Source organism: Apiospora aurea, assembly GCF_038362705.1.
Source record: "Apiospora aurea strain CBS 24483 chromosome Unknown utg000005l_segment0_segment0, whole genome shotgun sequence".
NCBI lineage: Eukaryota > Fungi > Ascomycota > Sordariomycetes > Amphisphaeriales > Apiosporaceae > Apiospora > Apiospora aurea.
The window spans coordinates 4541050-4561335 of record NW_027117392.1 but is presented as its reverse complement, the minus strand read 5'-3'; the positions used below and the strand labels follow the sequence as shown (position 1 = coordinate 4561335).

The window sequence follows — 20286 nt, the reverse complement described above, 5'->3', positions numbered from 1 at the left end:
TGTTTTATCGGTCTTTTGCTCAAGACTACTTTCAACCGCTGATGTCAGCGAGCCTTCTCCTGTACTATAGATATCAAAGGCAAAGTTGACATTCGCCAGGAAGACCGAGTTTTGGTCTGGCGCCTCAAACCTTCTCTTCTCTCCTCTTCTCATGTCTGTGTGTGCGCTCTTCGCAAACTAGCTGAACTATGTGTAATGACTATATGTATGACAGCAGCGCGGGTTTAATGGCCTCGTGCTTAACCTTACGACCCTTCCCGTCCGCTGTGGTACCGTAGCGTGCACCGAATAGATCGAATAGAGGGGTTTTCATCTGGGGATCTGCATGAATACACGACAGCAAACATGGTGGGCGGACCAGGTGTTTCTGCCATCCCAAGTTGACGGGATGGAATTACCAGGTTCGCCATTGTAGAGAAGGTTCCCTGCGTATGTACAGGAAGCTCCCACCCGACGCGACGGGCTTTCCACTGTGTCGGTATCGGACGACCCATTGAATCTGTTCGATGACCTATCTACATTTTCTTTGTTTTGTTTGTTTCCTTCGTCCTTTCCTTTTTCTTCGTCCGGACGTTTTCTATCTCGCGTAGCGGATGTCTCGTATCTTGAAACCCGCCTTGCATGCGTAGATGAGGTACGCACGCCTATCCCTTGCGGGCCTTTATCCCTCCTCTACGGTTGCGACTCTATTCGGATGATCCGCCCGGGTTGGCGGTATTGTCTTGGTTGATCAGTGGGGGAAGGGGACTATGACCAAACCTGTTTTTCCCTGAAAGTGAGATCAAAGAAAAAGAAAGGAAAATGAAAGTGTTCCGACCCGAGATTGTTCGCGACGGGTCTGCAAAACACAAGACGACGCCTTGGCTGTCCATAATCTCGACTGTTATAACAGTTTGCGGCCAAAGATCGACGTTTATTTACAGTTTCGATGACTTGCTGCCAGCCACTCTTGCTATTATCCCACTATTATTTGTTTCTCCCGTTCGAGGATATCAATTCGGAGCGACACTTCGACATACAAGACAAGACACAATACTTGGTAATAGTAGCGATACAAACACACAAACAAAGGAAGGGGAGAGGCAACCCAACCGCACGCAACCCACCGAGATGGACGATCAAGAAGTCGTACGCGCAAGCAAGCCATGCAGCCAATGCTGCTATGGAGGGCCAAGGACGGTTTGTAATGAATCAACCCACAGTTCCCCTGCTCTTGTGCGTGTCTGCTGCTCAACTCGACTGTTCCTGCAGTAGCGCGTTGTCCTAAACGAGACGGGAAAGGAGACCTTGAGCTGAAGCTGAGTCTTTTTTTTCTTTCCCCATCCCCCCAAGTTCAGAAGAAAAGGTCTCATTTGGCGCTTGTACACCCACATCCCCCCTTCCCTCATACCTTAAAAAGTGCGGCCTGAGATCCACGAGCACTACAAATGACCGGGCAAGCCAGAAAAAGAAAGTGATCAACGGTAACTGGATGCGCGACGACGCCGCTCAGTCAGTCAGCTCAATCTCGGTCACGGTGGGCACGCAACCAATGGGAGAATGGGGACTGGAGGATCCTTGGCTGTAGGACGCGCATGTGTTTGATGCATGGGCAAATTAGAATCGATACAACTCGTGGGCCACATCTTTGCGATCGATCAAGTTCCTACCCGACTCCTCAATATTCTGGGTATGTAGAACGTATGTAACGATCTAACCTGTAGTACAGCCAGTTAGTGCCTACCAGACACCGCCGGACTAAAACACCACATGTCAGTCAGCTGTATCAAGCTCTCCCCGCCGAAGAGTTGATCGATTCAACGCTCGGATTGGTCACCGAGCCCGTCTAATAACAGAACCCGTTGTGTCGACGGTGTAGGGGGCTACCAACTATCTCTTTTCTTAGCTTCCCCAGTAGCCACGCTGTCTGTCCAGCCTAGTGCCGCCCGCCTCACTCCGCCGTATCTAGGTGGCTATCCCTTACAGGAAAGGTAGAAGACTGTTGTTGGCTGAGAGTGCGGTGCCCACTGCGCGCCGGCAATGGCCCCGGTTGCGGGCTAGCGAAAAGCCGAGGCTGTTTTTGACAGGACGTCATGCCGTCAAGACTATCGATATGCTATTCACATTCCCCTGAATAGTGTCTATCTTGCTAAGTCTGTGAGGTTTATTAAGTTGGAAATAGACAGAAAGCGTATTTGAAGTTATTGTATGCTGATTAAGGACACTGGTATGATATTGCACAGAGCGACACGCTTTTGTTCACGTGTCCAGAATGTTGCTCGGCGAAATAGGCTGGGCGTTGACTCAAGTCAATAACCGGATCTCAGGCAATCAGACACCGTTCTTGAGTAAGGTCACCGAGTGCCCTTATGATGAATATTGCAGAGGCTGTGCATCTCTGTCCAATTGTTCCCCTACAATGAACGATTCTGGCCGCAATCCGCAGCGATTGGTTGCTGCTGCTGTGCTTGTCAGCAGACAAGTCGCCAAAGCACCTAATGGCACTCTCTATTGGTATGACGTAACACCTCAGAGATGGTCAACTCTACTCTAACCTTACATGAGTGTATTCCAATCATGGCATTTGACAGCCAGTTATGAGTCGGCGATTCTTGTTTCCGTGGGTTTTCTAGACACTCTGAAACTTGCTCTGCTGCCAGCTTGTCAAGCGTGACCTCAACCAAGTGAAACTGCTGCGACCAGTTGGACAATACCGCCACCAAAGACGTGGTGGGGCTGGCACACACGCCCATTGCATCATAGGCACTTGTCAGCCATACTTGGCTGCCTTTCGGCGGTAGGATCATAGACGTCCAATCCATCAATTTCTCACGTAAACAGTCTTGTTTCTTCCTCAACTATTCATCGCGGTATTGAAGAACCAAGATGAAGTCCTTTCCAGAAGCAGAAACAACCCGAGCGCGCCCAGCGTCCAGCTGGGTCCCGCCCGTCCTCCGCCCGCGGTTTACATGGCGATATGTCGTGTGCTCGCTGGCCATCGGCTACGTTATCTACAGCTTTATAGCTTCCCGCCACATATTCGCCCACCCACTGCCGCAGTACAGCGGCCCGCACGCCGTCGGAGCCATCGACATCGAGGCGTCGGCCGCGTCGCCTCGCCTCGTTGACCCGGCCCGGTTCAAGGCGACCAACGAGAATGCATTCGAGCTGCGGACCGTCCTCTTCACGCTATACTACCCGGCATCCAAAGGGGAGCATGTCCTCAAGCACCACCACGATTGGATCCCCAAGCCCATCTCAGTGACGGCGGCTGGCTACGCCAAGTTCGCTCACATCGGCAACTTTTTCACGAATGCTTTGTTCACTGGCGCCATCAAGCTCTTGGTGGGCAACATCAAGATCCCCGCTGGGGTCGACCTACCGCTTCTCGGCGACAAGGGCGTGGCTCTTGATTCGTCGTCCGCTTCTTCAGAGTCGTTGGGCATTTTGCCTGGTAACGGCGACGAAGCCGAGAAGATCCTGCTGGAGCGCACAGGACATGCCACCCACGACGGATACCCCGTCATCGTCTTCTCCCACGGCATGGCATCCAGCCGGACCGATTACACGCACTACGCCGGCGAGCTGGCGTCGCGGGGTTACGTGGTCGCCATGCTCGAGCACCGCGATGGCTCCAGCCCCGGGTCCATCATCCAGGAGGCCGGCCGCCCCGACGAGACCCGCCTGACGTTCAGGATGTCGGAGGTCGAGTCCGCCGAGGGCGACGACCTGAAGGAGGACGACTTCAAGAAGGCACAGCTCGACTTCCGCCAAGCCGAGATCGAGGAGGCGGTGCATGTGCTGCGGCGCATCAACGCCGGCGACGGCGCCGACGTCTTCGCCGCGAACCCGCGGGGCGAGGGCGCGCACCTGCACGACTGGGCGGGGCGCCTCGACGTCGACGGCATGATCGTGGCGGGCCACTCGTACGGCGCGACGGGCGCGATGCAGGCGCTCAAGGGCGGGCGCAGCGAGGAGCGCCCCTTCCGGGCCGCCATCGTGCTGGACCCGGGCAAGCAGAGCGGGCGGCTCAACGACGACATCGATGTGCCGGTCCTGGTGGTGCACAGCAACTCGTGGAGCAAGAAGCGGTCTATGTTCTACGGGCGCGCGCACTTCGACACGGTGCGCGACATCGTGGCGGGCAACAACGAGCGCGGGCACGCGTCGTGGTTCCTGACCTCGCTCGGGACGTCGCACCCGTCGGTCACGGACGCGCCGCTGCTGGAGCCGTTCCTGCTGAGCGTGACGACGGGCGCCAAGATCGACGTCTACGAGGCCCTGCGCCAGTACGTGCACGTCTCGGAGGACTTCCTCAAGTTCCTCGCCGACGGCGGGAAGCGCAACCTGCTGGCCGAACCCGCCGAGTTCCCCGAGTACGACGAGGGCAAGGGGTTCGGCAAGTGGAAGCCCGGGCAGGGCGACAACGATACCACGGAGAAGGGGGGCGAGTGGGCGGATTGGAGGAAGTACTGGCAGGTGCACGTCTCTGCTGCGTAAGATGATATAGACGGAAGCCAACTGCCGCATTGCGGTATGAATAGCGATTTTACGACGACACGACAATCATTACTACTTACACAAAGAAGTCACAAGGTGGGGTGGCTGGATTCTGAAAGAGAAACACGGCATTGTTACAACATAAGATGGGAATGAGTTGATTTACGACATGAGATGGAATTTATAATGATAAAGGCAAGACCATCAAAGTATATACTATACACATATATACTACGAATACAAATCAGATGCCCTATGTTCACAATGCCAGGACCTGAGCACTATCATGTTCCTTGACACAGGAGCATCGCAATGTGAACCTGCGCTGGTTTCAGTCTAGTCGACCTTGGCCAGCGCCTCCCTCTCTCCATCACCCACCATCGTCCCGCCGCTCAGGGCCGGAAGGCCGGGAAGGAGGCGTCGTCGTTGCGGCGGCAGTTGGAGCGGGCGACGAGCTCGCTGGGGCACTGGACCTGCTCGAAGTTGAAGTTGGGGTTGTCGGCGTTCTGGAACCAGTCGAAGCGCCACTCGCAGCCGGCGCGCAGCGCGGCCGGGAACTGGGCGCACTCGGACCGGCTCGAGATGCCGCCGTACTGCTGGCCAGGCAGGGCCTGGCCGTACTGGCGCGTGCAGCCGTCGAAGAGCCCCACGCCGCCGCCCGGCATCATCAGGTCGAACTGGTTCGAGCCTAGGTCGCCGCCCGTGTTGGTCGATTGGACGACCATGGTTTTGCCGCTGACGGGGCCGGAGGTGAAGGTGATTCTGGTGAATGGTGGTTAGGGTCAGGGTTCGGTTATGTGTGGTTAGGGTGAAGGGACTGGCGAGGAAGAATGCAGGTGGATGGAGACGGAGTAGGGTAAGGGATAGGGTTAGGGTCCGGGTACGTGCGCTCATCGTGTACAAGGGACCGGCAACCAAGGAAGAGGAGGGGGAGGACAGGAGGGACATACTTGAAGCAGGCGCAGCAGGTGGCCGACTCGGCGGCGATGGCGGTGGCGGCGAAGCCGTAGGCGACGTTGCTGTTGACGGCCCAGGGGGAGTTGTTGGCGCAGGCGAAGGCGGAGCCGCCGTCGCAGCCCGAGGGGGCGTTGGCGTTGGAGATGGGGCTGTTGTTGTTGTCACACGTCGTCACGGGCTGGCTCACGGCCGCCTTGCCGGACCAGGCGCACGACGTCTTGCAGCAGTCCCAGTACCGCGTCGAGTGGCCGGAGCCCGAGAGGGCGGACGCGGTCGAGGCGGCGCCGAGGACGGCGAGGAGGGCTGGGGCGTGCATGGTGGTGGTGGTCGTAGTGCCTGGCGGGATGGAGGGAGCGATAGATCTACTCTTTGTCACGGCTTTTGAAGTTCTTTATGTACGGCGGTGATATGATAAAGAAACAAGTTGCGAGGATCAGACTGGATATAACTGGGATATTACTGCCATGACCTACGCATACATATACATATAAATCTCTCGTCACTCAAGCAAGGAAGGCCCCCTTAGCTCCCCTGGTGGCCAAGAGCATCTTCGTCATCGAATCTTGACATTCGGCGCAAAGCAGCCGGGAGATCGGCAGACGTACGCATGTTTTGTCTGTGACGAGGGCTTGCCGTGTAATAAAGGGGAAACCGGCGGCCCAGCTCCGTAGTCCCAAAAGAGACCAAGGTCTCAGTCCACCCGGCCAGAAAGGACCGGGGCCTCCTGGCACGCACGTAAACATCGGGCTGCGGGCCCGACACTGCATACCAAAAAGAAAAAAAGAAAAAAAATGACATGGGCGGGGAATTGTTCATTTCCTTTTGCGGACGTCTCCGGGGGTGCCACTTTCGTGCAATAGATGACTGATCCATCAATGGGTTCCGAAGCCGTCGTTCCTGTGATGGAAACGCAGGTGTATAAGTAGGCAGCATGCATGTTTAGTATCGAGGGGAGGGAGGTGTGGGTGTGCAGGCGGCTTGGGCCTTGCATACTGGTTCGTCCAGATTCATCGGGATCTTGGAACGTTCCTCGATCTGATCTCGGCTGATACCCGCACTGCATCGAAAGCCGATGGGATTCGGAAGGGGGTTCTTTCTTCTATGAATGAGTCGGATAGGCAAATGAATACTTTACCAGAAACAGGTCAACACCCACCTGGATCGCCTGCCACGCCATAAGAGTACCTACAATACACTGCTTGATGCCATGCTCCGTGAATGCATTCATCCAAAACATTTATGCGAGTCCCCTAATTTGTAGTGGGCTGGGTTCTATTGTCCCTGCTGAGTCTGCAGTCGACACTCCACGATGGGCAGACCATTCACAATTTGATATACGTCTCAACAGTTTTTGGGTAAATCTTTTTTCTTCAATTCTTTATATCCTTGATTTTTTATTTTTTTTTCGTCGCGCTCGCATACTAACTTGACCCTAGCCTACACTACAACGCCGGCAATGATGGCGATGGTGGCGGGGGTGAAAACAGAGAAACAAATAAACAGGCAGATACAGACGTAACCGCCAATTAGCGCAGTGGAGGAGCAAGGAGCTCACACACTACATAAAAAACTTACCTTTGGCCTCCAGCCTTAGCCTAGGCTGGGTACGTTGGATGCTGCACCAATCAAAGAAGACAAACCGATACGGGTAAGTAACCATTGGACGAACCATTCAAAGAATTTGGGCCGGTAGAGGGTCATCAGGTTGTACCATGGCTTGGGGCAGTGTTGGACGTCGGGCCAGGCGCAGTGGAAGAAGAGTTGGACGAACATACTGCAGCCTATGAGCAACAGGCTGTAGAGTATGACTCGGCCAAACAGGAAGAAGGGCGAAAGGGACATCATGATCATTCCATAGACCCAGCCCACGAGGTGCCGTATCACCAGCACGGCGACCACGGCGACCAGCAGGATGAGACCAAGGGTGTAGACTGGGGGTTATTGATGAAGGTCTTTGTCAGCGGACTGTTGGCCACATCGGCGAAGACAGTGTCGACTCTCTGAGCCAGTGTGATCCACTGGAGGGTTGTGAGGAGCTTGAACAGCTCGAGGGCGATGTTCCACGCCTGGAGCAAATCCATGATGGCGAGGCAGTGAGATGTATTCAGGTAAGTAGATGTGAGTCAGGGCTGGACTGGGATGAGTTGGGTTGAAATCTGGGTCTTTCAGGACCATCTGCTGGGGACTTATATACTGGAGGACAGCGAGGGGAACAATCGCCTTGCTACGGTTGCGAATCGAAACGAACTGGGTATTGTCATCGCACAACTACACTGTACCGAGACGACCAGACTGTTTTTCGTACCATGTGCCCATAGCTACTTCTTTGATGGTGTTGTTGAGCGTTGCATTTCTTTGTCTCTCCTTTCCTTTGTTACATGCTGTGCTGGGAGCAGCGCTCCTTTGTTTCTTCGCTGGTGCTTCTCTAATACTTCAAGGTCATGTCCAGGTGAAGCTAGGTAGTCGGGGTTTAGCGCTCGACGCCCCAGGCCAAGGCGATGGAGCTCAGAAACAATCTGAGGCCGAGCTTTCTAGTGAGGAAGGTACCGAGCGGCTGGAAGATGGTGTAGGCTACGAAGAACGTGAGTATGATGATGGAGTAGCGAGTGCCAACCTGGAGCTCGAGGTCTTGGTTCAATCCGGCGATGGCAGCTGTCGAGATATTTACTCGGTCCACGAGAGATATGATGTAAAGACAAGAAAGTACGGTAATAAGCCGCCGGTCGCTATACGACGGGTAAGCTTCTGGTGGAGTACGATGCGGTTGCCATTTTGCTTGAGATGGACCAATCGTTAAAAGGTATCTAACGTCTGATGGGGAAAGGGTTTCCCGTCTTGGGGACGACGTAGACGACTTACATGTGATGAATGATCTTCCGTTGCTCTTCCTCAGTGTAGACCTCGCCCGAGTCTATGGGATGCTCGAAAATCGGGCTTCCGTCGTTCTTCCCTCCACCTAAGTCACAAGGCTCAGTCCCCGCTCACCCAACTGCTGGCTGTTGTGACTGTCAATTTTGGCAACCACCTGCTTCCTAGGTACATACATACTCAACCAACCAAGCATGGGGTTGATGGCCCCCAAAAGCTGCTGTCCCTAGGTTAGTGAGTTATGTGCCCAAGCAGTGGGCGTGTAAGATGTACGGTAGGAGTCAAGTGAAGAAGTAGGCATGTATGAAGTATTTAGATGCTTTCAGTGCCCACCCACATACCCCTCTGACCCTTGCGGATCGAGCCAACTCGTAACAACGGGGTAACGTCACTCTATTCACTCCGCCAGCAGACCATTGTGGCCGAAGTAAAGGGCTCAAACAACGTACATGGACGTCCGAACCGGACGCCCCGTGGACATTCGTACTCTTGGGGACAACTGGCCGGTGCTGTTTGATGCATTCACCGTCAAGTCGGCAAATGCAAACGCCCGGAGGGAGAAATGGGAGAAGGAACACCCCAAGACCAAATCCAAGCCCAAAACCCAGGTGGCTTCTAAGATCTGAAATACTCTCGAGACAATCTTGTTTTTCTTATTCTAGCAGCTGTGAACTCTATATTAATTCACCATACCCCCCACCCCACGCTTTAGGCGGAAAAGAATGAAACCGTGTCCATGGCATATTGGACCACGATGACGACAACCCTCAGGAAAATTTCAGCCCATGTCAGCCTCCCCCTCTGGTACTTTCTATTCCCAGTGATCAAGTCCAATCGCGGCGTGTTCTCTCGCCCATGGATAATCATGTCAGCAGCGTGAGCTCCTGCTGCAAAGCCATCTTCGTGGAACCCGAAACCCATCCAAGCCCCTGCGAAGCTCACACCTTCAACCCCGTTGATTTTGGCTAAGTGGCGAGCCATGTGCATACTCTCTGTGTTGAACGTGGGGTGATCGTAAACCTGGCTCCATTGAACTGATTGTGGGGTTTTGGGAGGGTTCGTCGTCACAAGCACCCGCCCCGGACTGCCATGCTCTCCAGGGAAAGGGGTATCCTGGAGTTTGTTCGTATCGAACGATATGGATATCCTGGAGCCCGATCCCACTTCTTGGTTTGGCTTTTCACCCAAGCAAACACCAGTTGTGACGTAATCCTCGTCAAGCATACAATTCCATGCCGTACGGACCGATCGACGTTTTGGAAGGAACTGAGCATAATTAGCTGAAGGCCGTTGATGCGAGCTAGGGTGTGGGTTTACTGAGGTATCCGAGTGCAGATAGCAGATGTTCTCAGTTGTGTGGAAGCTGTTGAGCATCGTGTATTCCAGTGCTGTGGCATTGTCTCCCAGCAGCGCTAACGCCTGCGCAGCATGGACAGCGAGGACTACGTGATCATATACTCGGGGTGCATGGTCCTCAAATTGGAGAACTACGCCCCCTTCCTGCCGTCGAGGAAGGCTTTGCTGAAACGCATCCACATACGTCTTCGATCCGTTTCGAAACGACCGCCACTTGAGAGTGTTGGTCACTGTGCCCAGCAAGCCATGGTCTTGCCTGTCATACTTGTTAGCACATACTACGAGTTGTATCGGGTGCTTTCTTCGAAGGGAGAATGGCTCTCACCCCTAAAGCTAGATCCAGACTTACATGAACTGCACGAGCTGCTTCGCAGGAAATTGACTTCCGAATTCGTCCGGGTGTATACACCATGGAGCAGCTACCATCGGGAGAAGGAAGTACTTGATGAAGTGAGCCGAGTATCCTTGCCTCGTTAGGAAATCCCCGATGCACTCCCTCGTCCATAACTGAGAGGTCGCCATCGCCCTGGCGTGATTGAAGATGCGGTCACTTGCGAGACGGATGTGGAAGTTTTCGGCTCGCAGCGACCAGCATCGGGGGCGAATACACTAAAGCGTACAAGGTCGAAGGCAAGTCTCCAAAACCAAGGACTGAAGTAATTCGACAGCTTCCCAACAAAACTCGGGATAGAGTAGCTACCCCATTCGAAAGAACCATTGGCAGCCGAGACCCCAAAGGACAGGTCCGTCGGGATCGGTTCGATGTTCAGCTCTCGGAGAAAACTGGTGAATTGTGCTGGAGATGTTGGGTCAGCCACTGTATCTACCCCCCCTCCCCCTTCCTTCAAGAGTAGATCAACATACGATAAGTAGCTTCGTCCATAACAACAAACCCAGTGTCCACGTCAACAGAGCGGCCATTCCCTTTGAAGGGGACCGAGTTGGCATGCCCACCCAGCCTGCTACCAGATTCGTAAAAGTCCACGTCACCGTCCTGGTCCCGAAGATTCCAGGAACAGGCCATGCCAGAGATCCCGCCGCCTACAATGGCAATCCGTTTCGGAGCAGGGCTGTCACGTTTGGCCGACATGGTGTCGCGGACTTGGGTAATTCGCCTCAGAGAGATCCCATTACAGAGAGAATAAACTGGGATATATAATGCACTCACGATAGGGCTGAAGCGCCGTTACACAAACATGGCCTTGAGAAAGCGGTGTTGGATCAGGGGGTCGAGAGACCCTTGCACTACTAAGCTGATAGCCACACGGCACGGCACGGCCCCAAATGTACTTTGGCGATATCTTCGACTTACGGTTGCAATAGTGGTACAATAAGTTATATCAGACAGATGTAACAAAGGGTCAGCCTTGCTCTATACGAAGAGCCTGAAAGTGGTATTGATCAGTTTGGGGGCCAGATTTGTTGAACAGCCTACATCCACAGACTCCGGGCGGGAGAGGATACACACCAAATTCAACATGAACAAGACAAGTGACCAACCAACCAATGGAAGGCTTGCACATACGCGTACCTTCAATGGTTTCACAGTGTGTCCGAAATTTTGGACTTCTTGGAAGTAGCCAACTTCATCCAGCTAGGTACTGCACACCGCGTGTTTCGAAGTTCGGTAGACAAAAAAAAGTAGTTCTTTCGGTCAGCTTCGAGGAATCAAACCAAGAATGGTTGGTCCTACAGGGCTGAGCCTTGCCGTGTGTTTGTGTTGGCTTCAGGCATAACATTGGTATGCTACATACGTAGATACCCAGGCACGTAGGTATATATCAGACTGGCAGGCACGCAGGTAGATCGCATTATCGTTCGCACAGAACATAGTAGTTCAACCTGACAGTTACCAGTAACAATTCCCACCATCGACATCGAGACGAATCTCCTCATTGTGACATTGAATATGTTGTTCCAGTTGGAGTATAGCGCCCTCGTGCTCTTCTGCCTCTTGAGTCTCGCTTCACTGGTTGGTCTGCACTGGCTCGTCGCCTTCAACATCACACTCGTATTGACAAATCTCCAGTTGCTGTATGTGGTGCTGCAGAGAGTCTACCTCCATCCTTTCAGCAATGTACCCGGCCCATTTCTCGCCAAAGTCACGAGCGTCTACTCGGCGTATCACTCATGGGGGGGGACCATGCATCTTGACGTGCAAGGATGTCATCGAGTCTATGGTTTGCAATCCCCTAGTCACGGTGAAATACCACAGTTATAATGACAGGCTTTTAGGGGACGTGGTGAGATACTCTCCAAACCAGATCCTGCCACTACACCCCCCTGATATGACTGGTGAGTATGGAATCCCTTCTCATATCGCTGCCCTGGGACTACTTCTGAACCCTGGTGAAGGAATCTATGGACACGGAAAGCCGTTCCGTAAATCAAAAGGATACGGCACTATGATACCAATCCCTGGCGGCTGGAGCACCATGACATCCATCGACAAGACACTACACCATAATCTTCGCCGAGTATTCCGTTCCGGAGTGAGTACCGAGTCATTGGCTCGCTACGAACCAGCGATCATGAGAAATCTCGTAATATACTTCTCGCAGCTTACCAAATCCACCGACTCTGCTGGCTGGAGCCCGGCAGCTGATATGCGAAGATGGAGTACGTTGTACATCACTGTCAACATTGCAGCAGTCATGGCCGTTATTCCTTACTTACTTACGCTGCTTTAGACCTTAGCCTTGGCTTCGACACTATGGCTGATTTCGGCCTGGGTCTGAGGACCGATTCATGCCAGTGGTGGCTCGTTCGTTCAGCATAAAAGCCTTCGTTTTGGAGGGACCGTTCCTACAGCACAACCCGGGCTAGTAGGGTGGGTGCCCGACAGGGGGAGGGGGCCTGCGATTGCCGCGCGCCGCTCGCTATCAGCACTGGAGCTTACCCCAACAGCCGGTGCTGGGTACACCCATTGACCTTCCTATCTGGGCCAAGGCTCTTCTGTATCCCGTGCGACGTCCTCGCTGCATCAATGTTGCCAACCCCCGACACGCTGCCACTTATCATGAGGGGGTATCGCAACATGATGTCAGTCGGCGTCGGGGTGTAGCCCGTTAGATACGCCTCAATTCGACATGGCGATCTCGGGGATGCTACCTACGATGGGCTGATTCTGCTTGACTCGGTGGAGCGCTATCACTTCTTTTACATGATGATAAATGGGAGAAATAGACATCACTTTCCATGGTATCTATTGTGTCTTATTGATAAGGACTGGTAAATTGACACGGACGGTCGTACCGATAACCGGCCGTACACTTCTTGGCTGTTTCTGCCGCCCAGCTTTTTTCTTTGTCGAGGTCGCAACGACTTGTTTTTCGTGCATTGGCATTGCTTGTTTTTTTTCCGTTGCAACCTGTTACTGAGAGGCACACACTTGCGCAGGACGACCACTTAGCCCAGGTATTGCCAAGTAGCTGCTATGGCGGCAGACGGAGAGAAGGCCTCGGCCCCGCCCGAGTACACCAATCCGCCAGATGGCGGCCACTCCTCCGTCCCAGATCAAGATGCGGACATCGAGAAGACGGGCTCCGCGCCGGCGCCGAACCCCGACATTCATGCCGGCGCGGTGCTCAAGCACGTCAACAAGAACGACGCCGACGAGGCGTACAAGGTCCTCGTCGGCCATGAAGGCGAGACCATCGTCATCACCCCCGAGGAGGAGAAGAAGCTGTTGCGCAAGATCGACCTCAACTTGATGCCGCTGCTTTGCATTGTGTATGGGCTGAACTACCTCGACAAGACGACCGTGTCCTACGCCTCGGTCATGGGGTTGAAGGTAACTTGACCCACCCAGATTCAAACAACCGCCATACAAACATTATGCATGCTGACATATTATTGATAGACGGATATCAAATTAGTTGGTGAGTTCTACATCGGATATATAAAGTCAACGTGAGTGTGTACTAACCGATACTCCAAAGGCCAGGACTACTCTTGGATCGGGTCAATGTTCTACTTTGGTTACCTATTCTGGGAGTATCCCACAAATCGTCTCCTACAACGACTGCCCTTGGCCAAGTACTCAGCCTTTAATGTCATCATGTGGGGATTGACTTTATGCTGTATGGCCGCGGTGAAAAACTTCGCCGGCGCGATGACGGGTACGCAACTCACATATCAACTGTGATGCTAGTCTACTATGCCACGAGTCTTGCTGCTGACCGTCCCTAGTGCGTTTCTTCCTCGGAGTCTTCGAGGCCGCCGTATCACCTGGCTTTGCCTTGTTTACTAGTCAATGGTGTAAGTCACTTGGTGGGAAACGGTTGTTCCAGCTATTGACGCGTCTACACAGATACGATCAGCGAGCAGGGCAGCCGGACGGGCATCTGGTTCAGCTTCAACGGCGTCGGCCAGATCGTCGGCGGCTGCGTCGCGTACGGCATCGCCGTGGGGACCAAGCACCACCCGGTGGCCATCAAGTCGTGGCAGCTCGTCTTCCTCGTCATCGGGCTCTTCACCGCGGCCATGGGCGCCGTCTTCCTCTGGCTCATGCCCGACAGCCAGCTCAACGCCCGCTTCCTGACGCCCAAGGAGCGCGTCATGGCCGTCGAGCGCATCCGCGTCAATCAGCAGGGCGTCGGCAACAAGCACTTCAAGTGGTACCAGTGCAAGGAGGCGCTGACGGATCCCATGATCTGGGCATTTGTGTTTTACAGTCTCGTTGCGGATATCCCTAATGGTGAGCCTGCCCTTTACTTTCAACAACAGGAACAGCTGGACAGTCGAAACTGATACTATATCAATAGGCGGGATAAGCAATTTTTTCTCGCAACTCATCGTCTCCTTTGGATATTCTCCCGAAGACTCTCTGCTTCTAGGTATCCCAGGCGGCGCGGTCGAGGTGGTAGCGCTGATTGCATGCGGCTATCTTGGTGACAAATACAAGAACAGACTGGTATGTGCAGTCCCATGCTGCAACAGCAAATCATCGCTAACATTTGTCAGCTCTTCTCTACTGTGGGCATGATCATCGCCATACTCGGCATGCTCTTGATTACATGCCTCCCCGAGAGCAACAGCCCGGGGCGTCTGGTCGGGTACTACCTAACACAAGCTTCGCCCACGCCATTCGTCGCATTGCTGTCCTTGATCTCGACGAATGTAGCCGGATGGACTAAGAAGACGACCGTGGCTGCTATGTATCTGATTGGTTACTGCGTGGGCAACATCATCGGCCCGCAGGTGTTTCGAGGTAAGCCACCCACTCCCTTCGTCTTCCATTGAGCTACTTACGGACCCTGTCTAACCTCATGATTTACAGACAAGGATGCGCCGCAATATAGGCCGGCAGAGATCACCATCGTGGTTTGCTACGCTGTGAGCTTGGTGGACTTGCTGTTCATCTATATGTGGTGTAAGCGCGAGAACAAGAAGAAGGCGGTGATTCGGGCGGCGCCGGGGTACGAGAAACTGCAAGGCCAGGAGTTTTTGGACTTGACGGACCGAGAGAACCCCGAGTTCATTTACAGTGTTTAGTAGACATGGGCGATTATGATTATTTCGAATGTGCTGTTGACCTCGGATGCTGCTGGAGTTGCGGATCCCCCTATCCCCGCCTAGCCCCAGCTCCCGGATTAGCGGATGCGGGGAAGCTGGGGTAGCGGCAGGTGGCCCTAAACCGCTAGGCCACTGCACCTGAACACACCTGAACACCACTGAACACCACTGAAAATACCACTGGGACTGACAGCATAATGACATGGCCCAAGGCCAAACCAATGGGCAGTTTACACTGGATGGGCAGTCACATTGGCTGGACCTCATGCAGATGATTGATCATATGCACTTATGTAATCGAAGCACCCTCCATTGGGATTCGTTATATAAATATCAAATATGCTGTTGCATCTATCTTCCAAGTGTAGTTACATTCTTCGGATTCGAAGCCGGGCCTTACCTTGCATGACGTACAAGCCGCCTCGTTTGGTGCGTGCCGTTTGGGAGCCAAGACGTCCAAATTGTAAGCGAGGTCTCACTCCAGTCCCTCTCCCTCTCCCTCGGGCCTTGGCTTTTCCCACCCGTCGATGATCCGTCTGTGCCAAACCATTGGCTTCATATCATTCGCTCGTACTCTTCATCCCTCATTTACTATCGGACAAAAGAAGAAGAAGAAGAAGAAGCTCACAGTTCGGACAAGCTACCATGAACCACCCACAGGATGAAGTGCAAAGGCACTCCCTCGAGGACCCCGAGTCCTTCTGGGCGCACCAAGCCGACCAGCTGCACTGGCATCGGAAACCGAGCGCCGTGCTGACCAGGACGACCAAGATGCTCAAGGGCAACACGCAGCACCCGCAGTGGCAGTGGTTCCAGGACGGCCAGATCAGCACGTGCTACAACTGCGTCGACCGCCACGTCCGCGCCGGCCGCGGCGACCAGCCCGCCATCTTGTACGACAGCCCAGTCACGGGGGCCAAGCAGACGCTGACGTACGCGCAGCTGCTCGAAGAGGTCGAAGTCCTGGCGGGCGTCCTGCGCGACGAGTGCGGCGTCCGCAAGGGCGACGTCGTCCTCGTCTACATGCCCATGATCCCCGCCGCCGCCGTCGCCATGCTGGCCATCGGCCGCCTGGGGGCCCTGCACGCCGTCGTCTTCGGCGGCTTCGCGGCCCGGTCCCTCGCCCAGCGCATCGAGGCCTCGCGGCCCGTCGCCGTCCTCACGGCCTCGTGCGGCATCGACGGGACCAAGGCGCCCCAGAGCTACCAGCCCCTCATCCGCGGCGCCGTCGCGCTGTCGCGGCACAAGCCCGGCCGCGTGCTCGTCTGGCAGCGTGAGCAGCTGCGCTGGGACGGCCTGGATAAGACGGCGGGCGAGCGGAACTGGTTCAAGCTTGTGCGCAGTGCGCGCGCTCGCGGGGTCCGGGCTGAGTGTGTGCCCGTTGATGCTAATGACGGGCTCTATATTATCTATACTAGTGGTACGACGGGTACGCCCAAGGGCGTCGCGAGGGACGCTGGTGGGCATGCTGTGGGTTTGCATCTCAGCATCAGCTACCTCTTCGGGATCAATGGACCGGGGGATGTCATATTTACCGGAAGGTAAGTCTTGACTGGCGTGCTCAAAATCGCGACTACCCAGGGCTGACTCTTAGACTCTTTCTGCAGTGACATTGGTTGGGTCGTGGGGCACTCATACATCATCTATGCACCTCTGCTAGCTGGCGCCGCCACTGTGCTATTCGAGGGGAAACCTGTAGGTACGCCGGATAGCTCAACGTTTTGGCGAATCATAAGAGATTACAAGGTTAACTCATTGTTCACCGCTCCGAGTAAGTGCACATCTTTCTGGAGCTCATACCCATACATCTATCACATCGACTGAACCTGTGTAATACCCAGCGGCATTGAGGGCCATCAAGAGGGACGACCCCGAGAACAAATTCTTCAAAGAAATCGGCAAAGCTGGTGGACTGAAGTCTTTACGTGGGCTCTTTCTGGCCGGGGAGCGGTCTGAGCCGTCCATCATCACCACCTACCAGGAGCTCTTACGGGAATACGGAGCCCCCGGGGCCACCGTCATCGACAACTGGTGGTCATCCGAATCAGGCTCGCCCATATCGGGGATAAGTCTGGTCCCACACGCAGGCAAGGATCGATGGACTAGTATACGCAACCACAAGCCCCTGGGTATCAAACCAGGGAGCGCTGGGAAAGCAATGCCCGGCTTTGACGTCCGCGCCGTGGACGACGAGGGCAACGAGGTGAAAAGGGGCAAGATGGGGAACATCGTCATGGCGATACCATTGGCGCCGACAGGCTTCCGGACGCTGTGGCAAGATGACGAGAGGTTTTATAACAGCTACTTGAAGCGCTTCGATGGAAAGTGGGTAGACACGGGGGATGCTGGCATGATTGATGAGGAAGGTTACATTAGCATCATGAGCCGCAGCGACGATTTGATTAATACGGCCGGGCATAGGTTATCGACAGGTAAGGAGACCAACGGCCAGCCCCGAGCACATTGACCCCTCGAAAGCCGTCATGGCTTAGACGTAGTCAACTGGCTAACCCATCATGGCGGTATAGGAGCCATCGAACAAGCCATCACCAGCCACCCCCTGGTGGCCGAGGCGAGTGTCGTCGGCATCCCGGACTCGCTCAAAGGCCAGCTCCCTTTCGCCTTCGTGACGCTCTCGACGCCGGACCACCCAAAGTCGGCCGTGCCCGACGCCGCTGTGGCACGCGAGATCCAGCGGCGGGTGCGTGACGAAATTGGCGGCATTGCCACCCTGGGTGGCATCATCCAGGGCCAGGGCATGATCCCCAAGACGCGGTCGGGCAAGACGCTCCGCCGGGTCCTGCGCGAGCTGGTCGAGAATGCCGTCCACGGCGACTTTGACAAGACGGTAAGCCTCGGCTTTTGGGAAGAACCCTGGTTTCCTTCTTCGTCTCTGTCTCGGGAGGTTTAGAATCTGCGACTCGGCTGTTGCCTCACTCCCTCACGGAACCATGTGCTCCATGCCATAAAAGAGGAAATGCTAATGCCAAGATTGATAGGTTCCGTGGCCGGCCACTATCGAGGACCCGTCCGTGGTCGAGGTCGCGCGGGCCAAGGTGGCCGAGTACTTCCGGGAAAAGGGAGGGTCCCATAAGGCCATCGAGGCGCGGGCCAAATTGTGAGTATCATGTTTTGGGATGTTTTATTTGGTGGTTTGAGAAAGCCAAGAAAGGGCACATCGCACGATGCTCCGATAATTCGAAAGAAGGGTGAACAAAGAGGAAAGGGTGGTGTGTCTCGGGGAAAGCCCTGGGTTCTGGTCCGCGCTGTGGATGACACAGGCAACGCTTACACGCAGGGCGTCCTATCGTTTTGTGACGCCTGATTGCTGCCTGAAACCTTGAAACCAAGTTACTAGGCCGGGTGTCTAGGTCTGATGATGGCCTTTCAGGTTGCTCACGGGTCTCGGGCCGGGGGACGGACTGGACGTTTTCGGCACCGAGGAATGAACTGTCTCGTATGACTCGGTCTTCTTTGCTCTTTTCCTCCCTATCCTCGCCCTCTTCCTCCTCACCTCACCTTGCCTCTCCGCTTGTCTCTATTAGACCTGTGTGACACCGAATGACCCAAATCGTCTAATTCGTGACGGGTGCCCATCATTCGACCATTTCACGGACAAGACCCCTCCCAAAATTTGACACATCATGTTTTCCCTCCACCCATGTATGAAGCTGAACAACCGACAAACCACCAACCCCCATGGTGGTGATACCTTAACCTCCATTTCAATGGCCCCCTTATTCTCTCACCGCCCCTCCCCTCCCCCTCCGGCCCCCGTCTGTGAGCTAGTTTTGGGTAGTGTGCGATCTGAGAGATAGAGAGAGGAGGGTCAACAGACACGGCCGGGTCGTGGCATTGCATTTGCATTAATTCTCCTTTACCCGGATGGATGGATCGCGTCATCATCAAATGTTTATATTAGACGTCGGTCCAACAGAAACTTACCCCAGAAACATCATAAATATACATGGCACAAGAGAACACGGGTGACACATACACGCACATAGACGATGAATATCAGCATCAACACGACAAGATCATTTAAGAAGTCAAGGTCGAGTCAATCGCTTGGAGACGCCCCCGTCTCGAATCGAAGAAAGGCGCCATCTCAGAAGTACAAACACCGAATCTTCAATGTGTGATAGGTAGGTATCAAGTATCTTGAACACGCTTCATCCCGTCAAGCCCGCGGATCTCTCCCCCATGGCCTCCCGTGCGACTCTACTGCAGCAGCAAGTGCCATAATACGTATATGTGTATAAGTAACGGCCCGTTGCGTTGGTGCATTGGGGGGAGGGCTTGGCTCTCCAATTCGAGTATCACAACGGGCGCGTAACACCCCCGTCCTTTCCTAGCTTGTGCTGACTGATCTCTCACGGACTGGGGCGAAACTTTCCCTTTGGATGCCGGGTCCAGACGAGACGGGCAATGCCCAAGCAGGGACTCATGACCAAGAGCACAAGGCCTTCTGTCTACCTATTCATCGTCGAAATATTAGCAGAGTTTGTAAATATTTCCTCGCGATGTTATTATTTCAGGGGAGGGGAGAGGTAACTTCCAGGCTGTGCAGTCAAATAGCAGGTGACTCGAGACGGTGTTCTGCTCCCCGTCCATTCGGAAGTATAGCCGCCTTACAGACAGGGTTGTTCTATAGCTTGGCAACTTTGTCGTTATATGGCTTGTCCTGAGCAAGGTGGACAGGTCTGTGAGACCTCCTATACGCTTTGCCCCATAAAGTAAGCAGTGGAAGACTGTAGTCGTGCATCGTACGAGCATCCTCACGCGGGCAAAACACTTCTCCCACAAGCTGATGCGAACACACGTCGTCTGAAAAGAATCTATACATCGAATGCGAACACGGCCAAGGAGGTAGGGGTCTGGCATACACACTTTCATCACGCGACCCAAGCTCTGGGACAGACAACGATTGAAATCCCAAGTCAGCTAATCGATCAGATCGGCCCTGTTTGTATGTAGCGTAGCCTAGGTTCTAGATTGCTGTGTATCAAGCACAAAGCCCTTTTTTCTCTCTTCGAGATCCGCAGAGGGATTCGATACCTGCTCCCCATCAAGACATTTCCAACAACACACGCCCGTAGTGACACCGCA

General features: G+C 54.3%; 6 protein-coding genes across 6 annotated transcripts; 3 read left to right on the top strand and 3 right to left on the bottom strand.

The window, feature by feature from the left end:
* Positions 1–2865: 2865 nt before the first annotated feature.
* On the top strand, positions 2866–4479 carry PG986_007972 (uncharacterized protein; the record flags this gene model as incomplete). The annotated part of the gene is made up of 1 exon (XM_066844194.1): positions 2866–4479. The coding sequence occupies one exon, from the start codon at positions 2866–2868 to the stop codon at positions 4477–4479; it is 1614 nt and encodes a 537-aa protein (XP_066700306.1).
* A 392-nt stretch (positions 4480–4871) lies between these two features.
* On the bottom strand, positions 4872–5752 carry PG986_007971 (endoglucanase type K; the record flags this gene model as incomplete). The annotated part of the gene is made up of 2 exons (XM_066844193.1): positions 4872–5241; positions 5430–5752. 2 exons carry the CDS (start codon positions 5750–5752, stop codon positions 4872–4874), a joined length of 693 nt encoding a protein of 230 aa, XP_066700305.1.
* Positions 5753–7316: 1564 nt separating this feature from the next.
* Positions 7317–7517, bottom strand: PG986_007970 (uncharacterized protein; the record flags this gene model as incomplete). The annotated part of the gene is made up of 1 exon (XM_066844192.1): positions 7317–7517. The coding sequence occupies one exon, from the start codon at positions 7515–7517 to the stop codon at positions 7317–7319; it is 201 nt and encodes a 66-aa protein (XP_066700304.1).
* Positions 7518–9012: 1495 nt separating this feature from the next.
* On the bottom strand, positions 9013–10750 carry PG986_007969 (amine oxidase; the record flags this gene model as incomplete). Its single annotated transcript, XM_066844191.1, is given in 4 exon segments — positions 9013–9916; positions 10010–10269; positions 10281–10456; positions 10525–10750. The coding sequence occupies 4 exon segments, from the start codon at positions 10748–10750 to the stop codon at positions 9013–9015; spliced, it is 1566 nt and encodes a 521-aa protein (XP_066700303.1).
* A 2346-nt stretch (positions 10751–13096) lies between these two features.
* On the top strand, positions 13097–15156 carry PG986_007968 (uncharacterized protein; the record flags this gene model as incomplete). Its single annotated transcript, XM_066844190.1, has 8 exons — positions 13097–13453; positions 13523–13541; positions 13602–13781; positions 13852–13920; positions 13973–14359; positions 14427–14575; positions 14626–14872; positions 14942–15156. 8 exons carry the CDS (start codon positions 13097–13099, stop codon positions 15154–15156), a joined length of 1623 nt encoding a protein of 540 aa, XP_066700302.1.
* Positions 15157–15822: 666 nt separating this feature from the next.
* PG986_007967 (AMP-binding enzyme) lies at positions 15823–18299 on the top strand (the record flags this gene model as incomplete). The annotated part of the gene is made up of 5 exons (XM_066844189.1): positions 15823–16718; positions 16785–16948; positions 17019–17609; positions 17706–18025; positions 18177–18299. The coding sequence occupies 5 exons, from the start codon at positions 15823–15825 to the stop codon at positions 18297–18299; spliced, it is 2094 nt and encodes a 697-aa protein (XP_066700301.1).
* Between the last annotated feature and the right edge of the window lie 1987 nt (positions 18300–20286).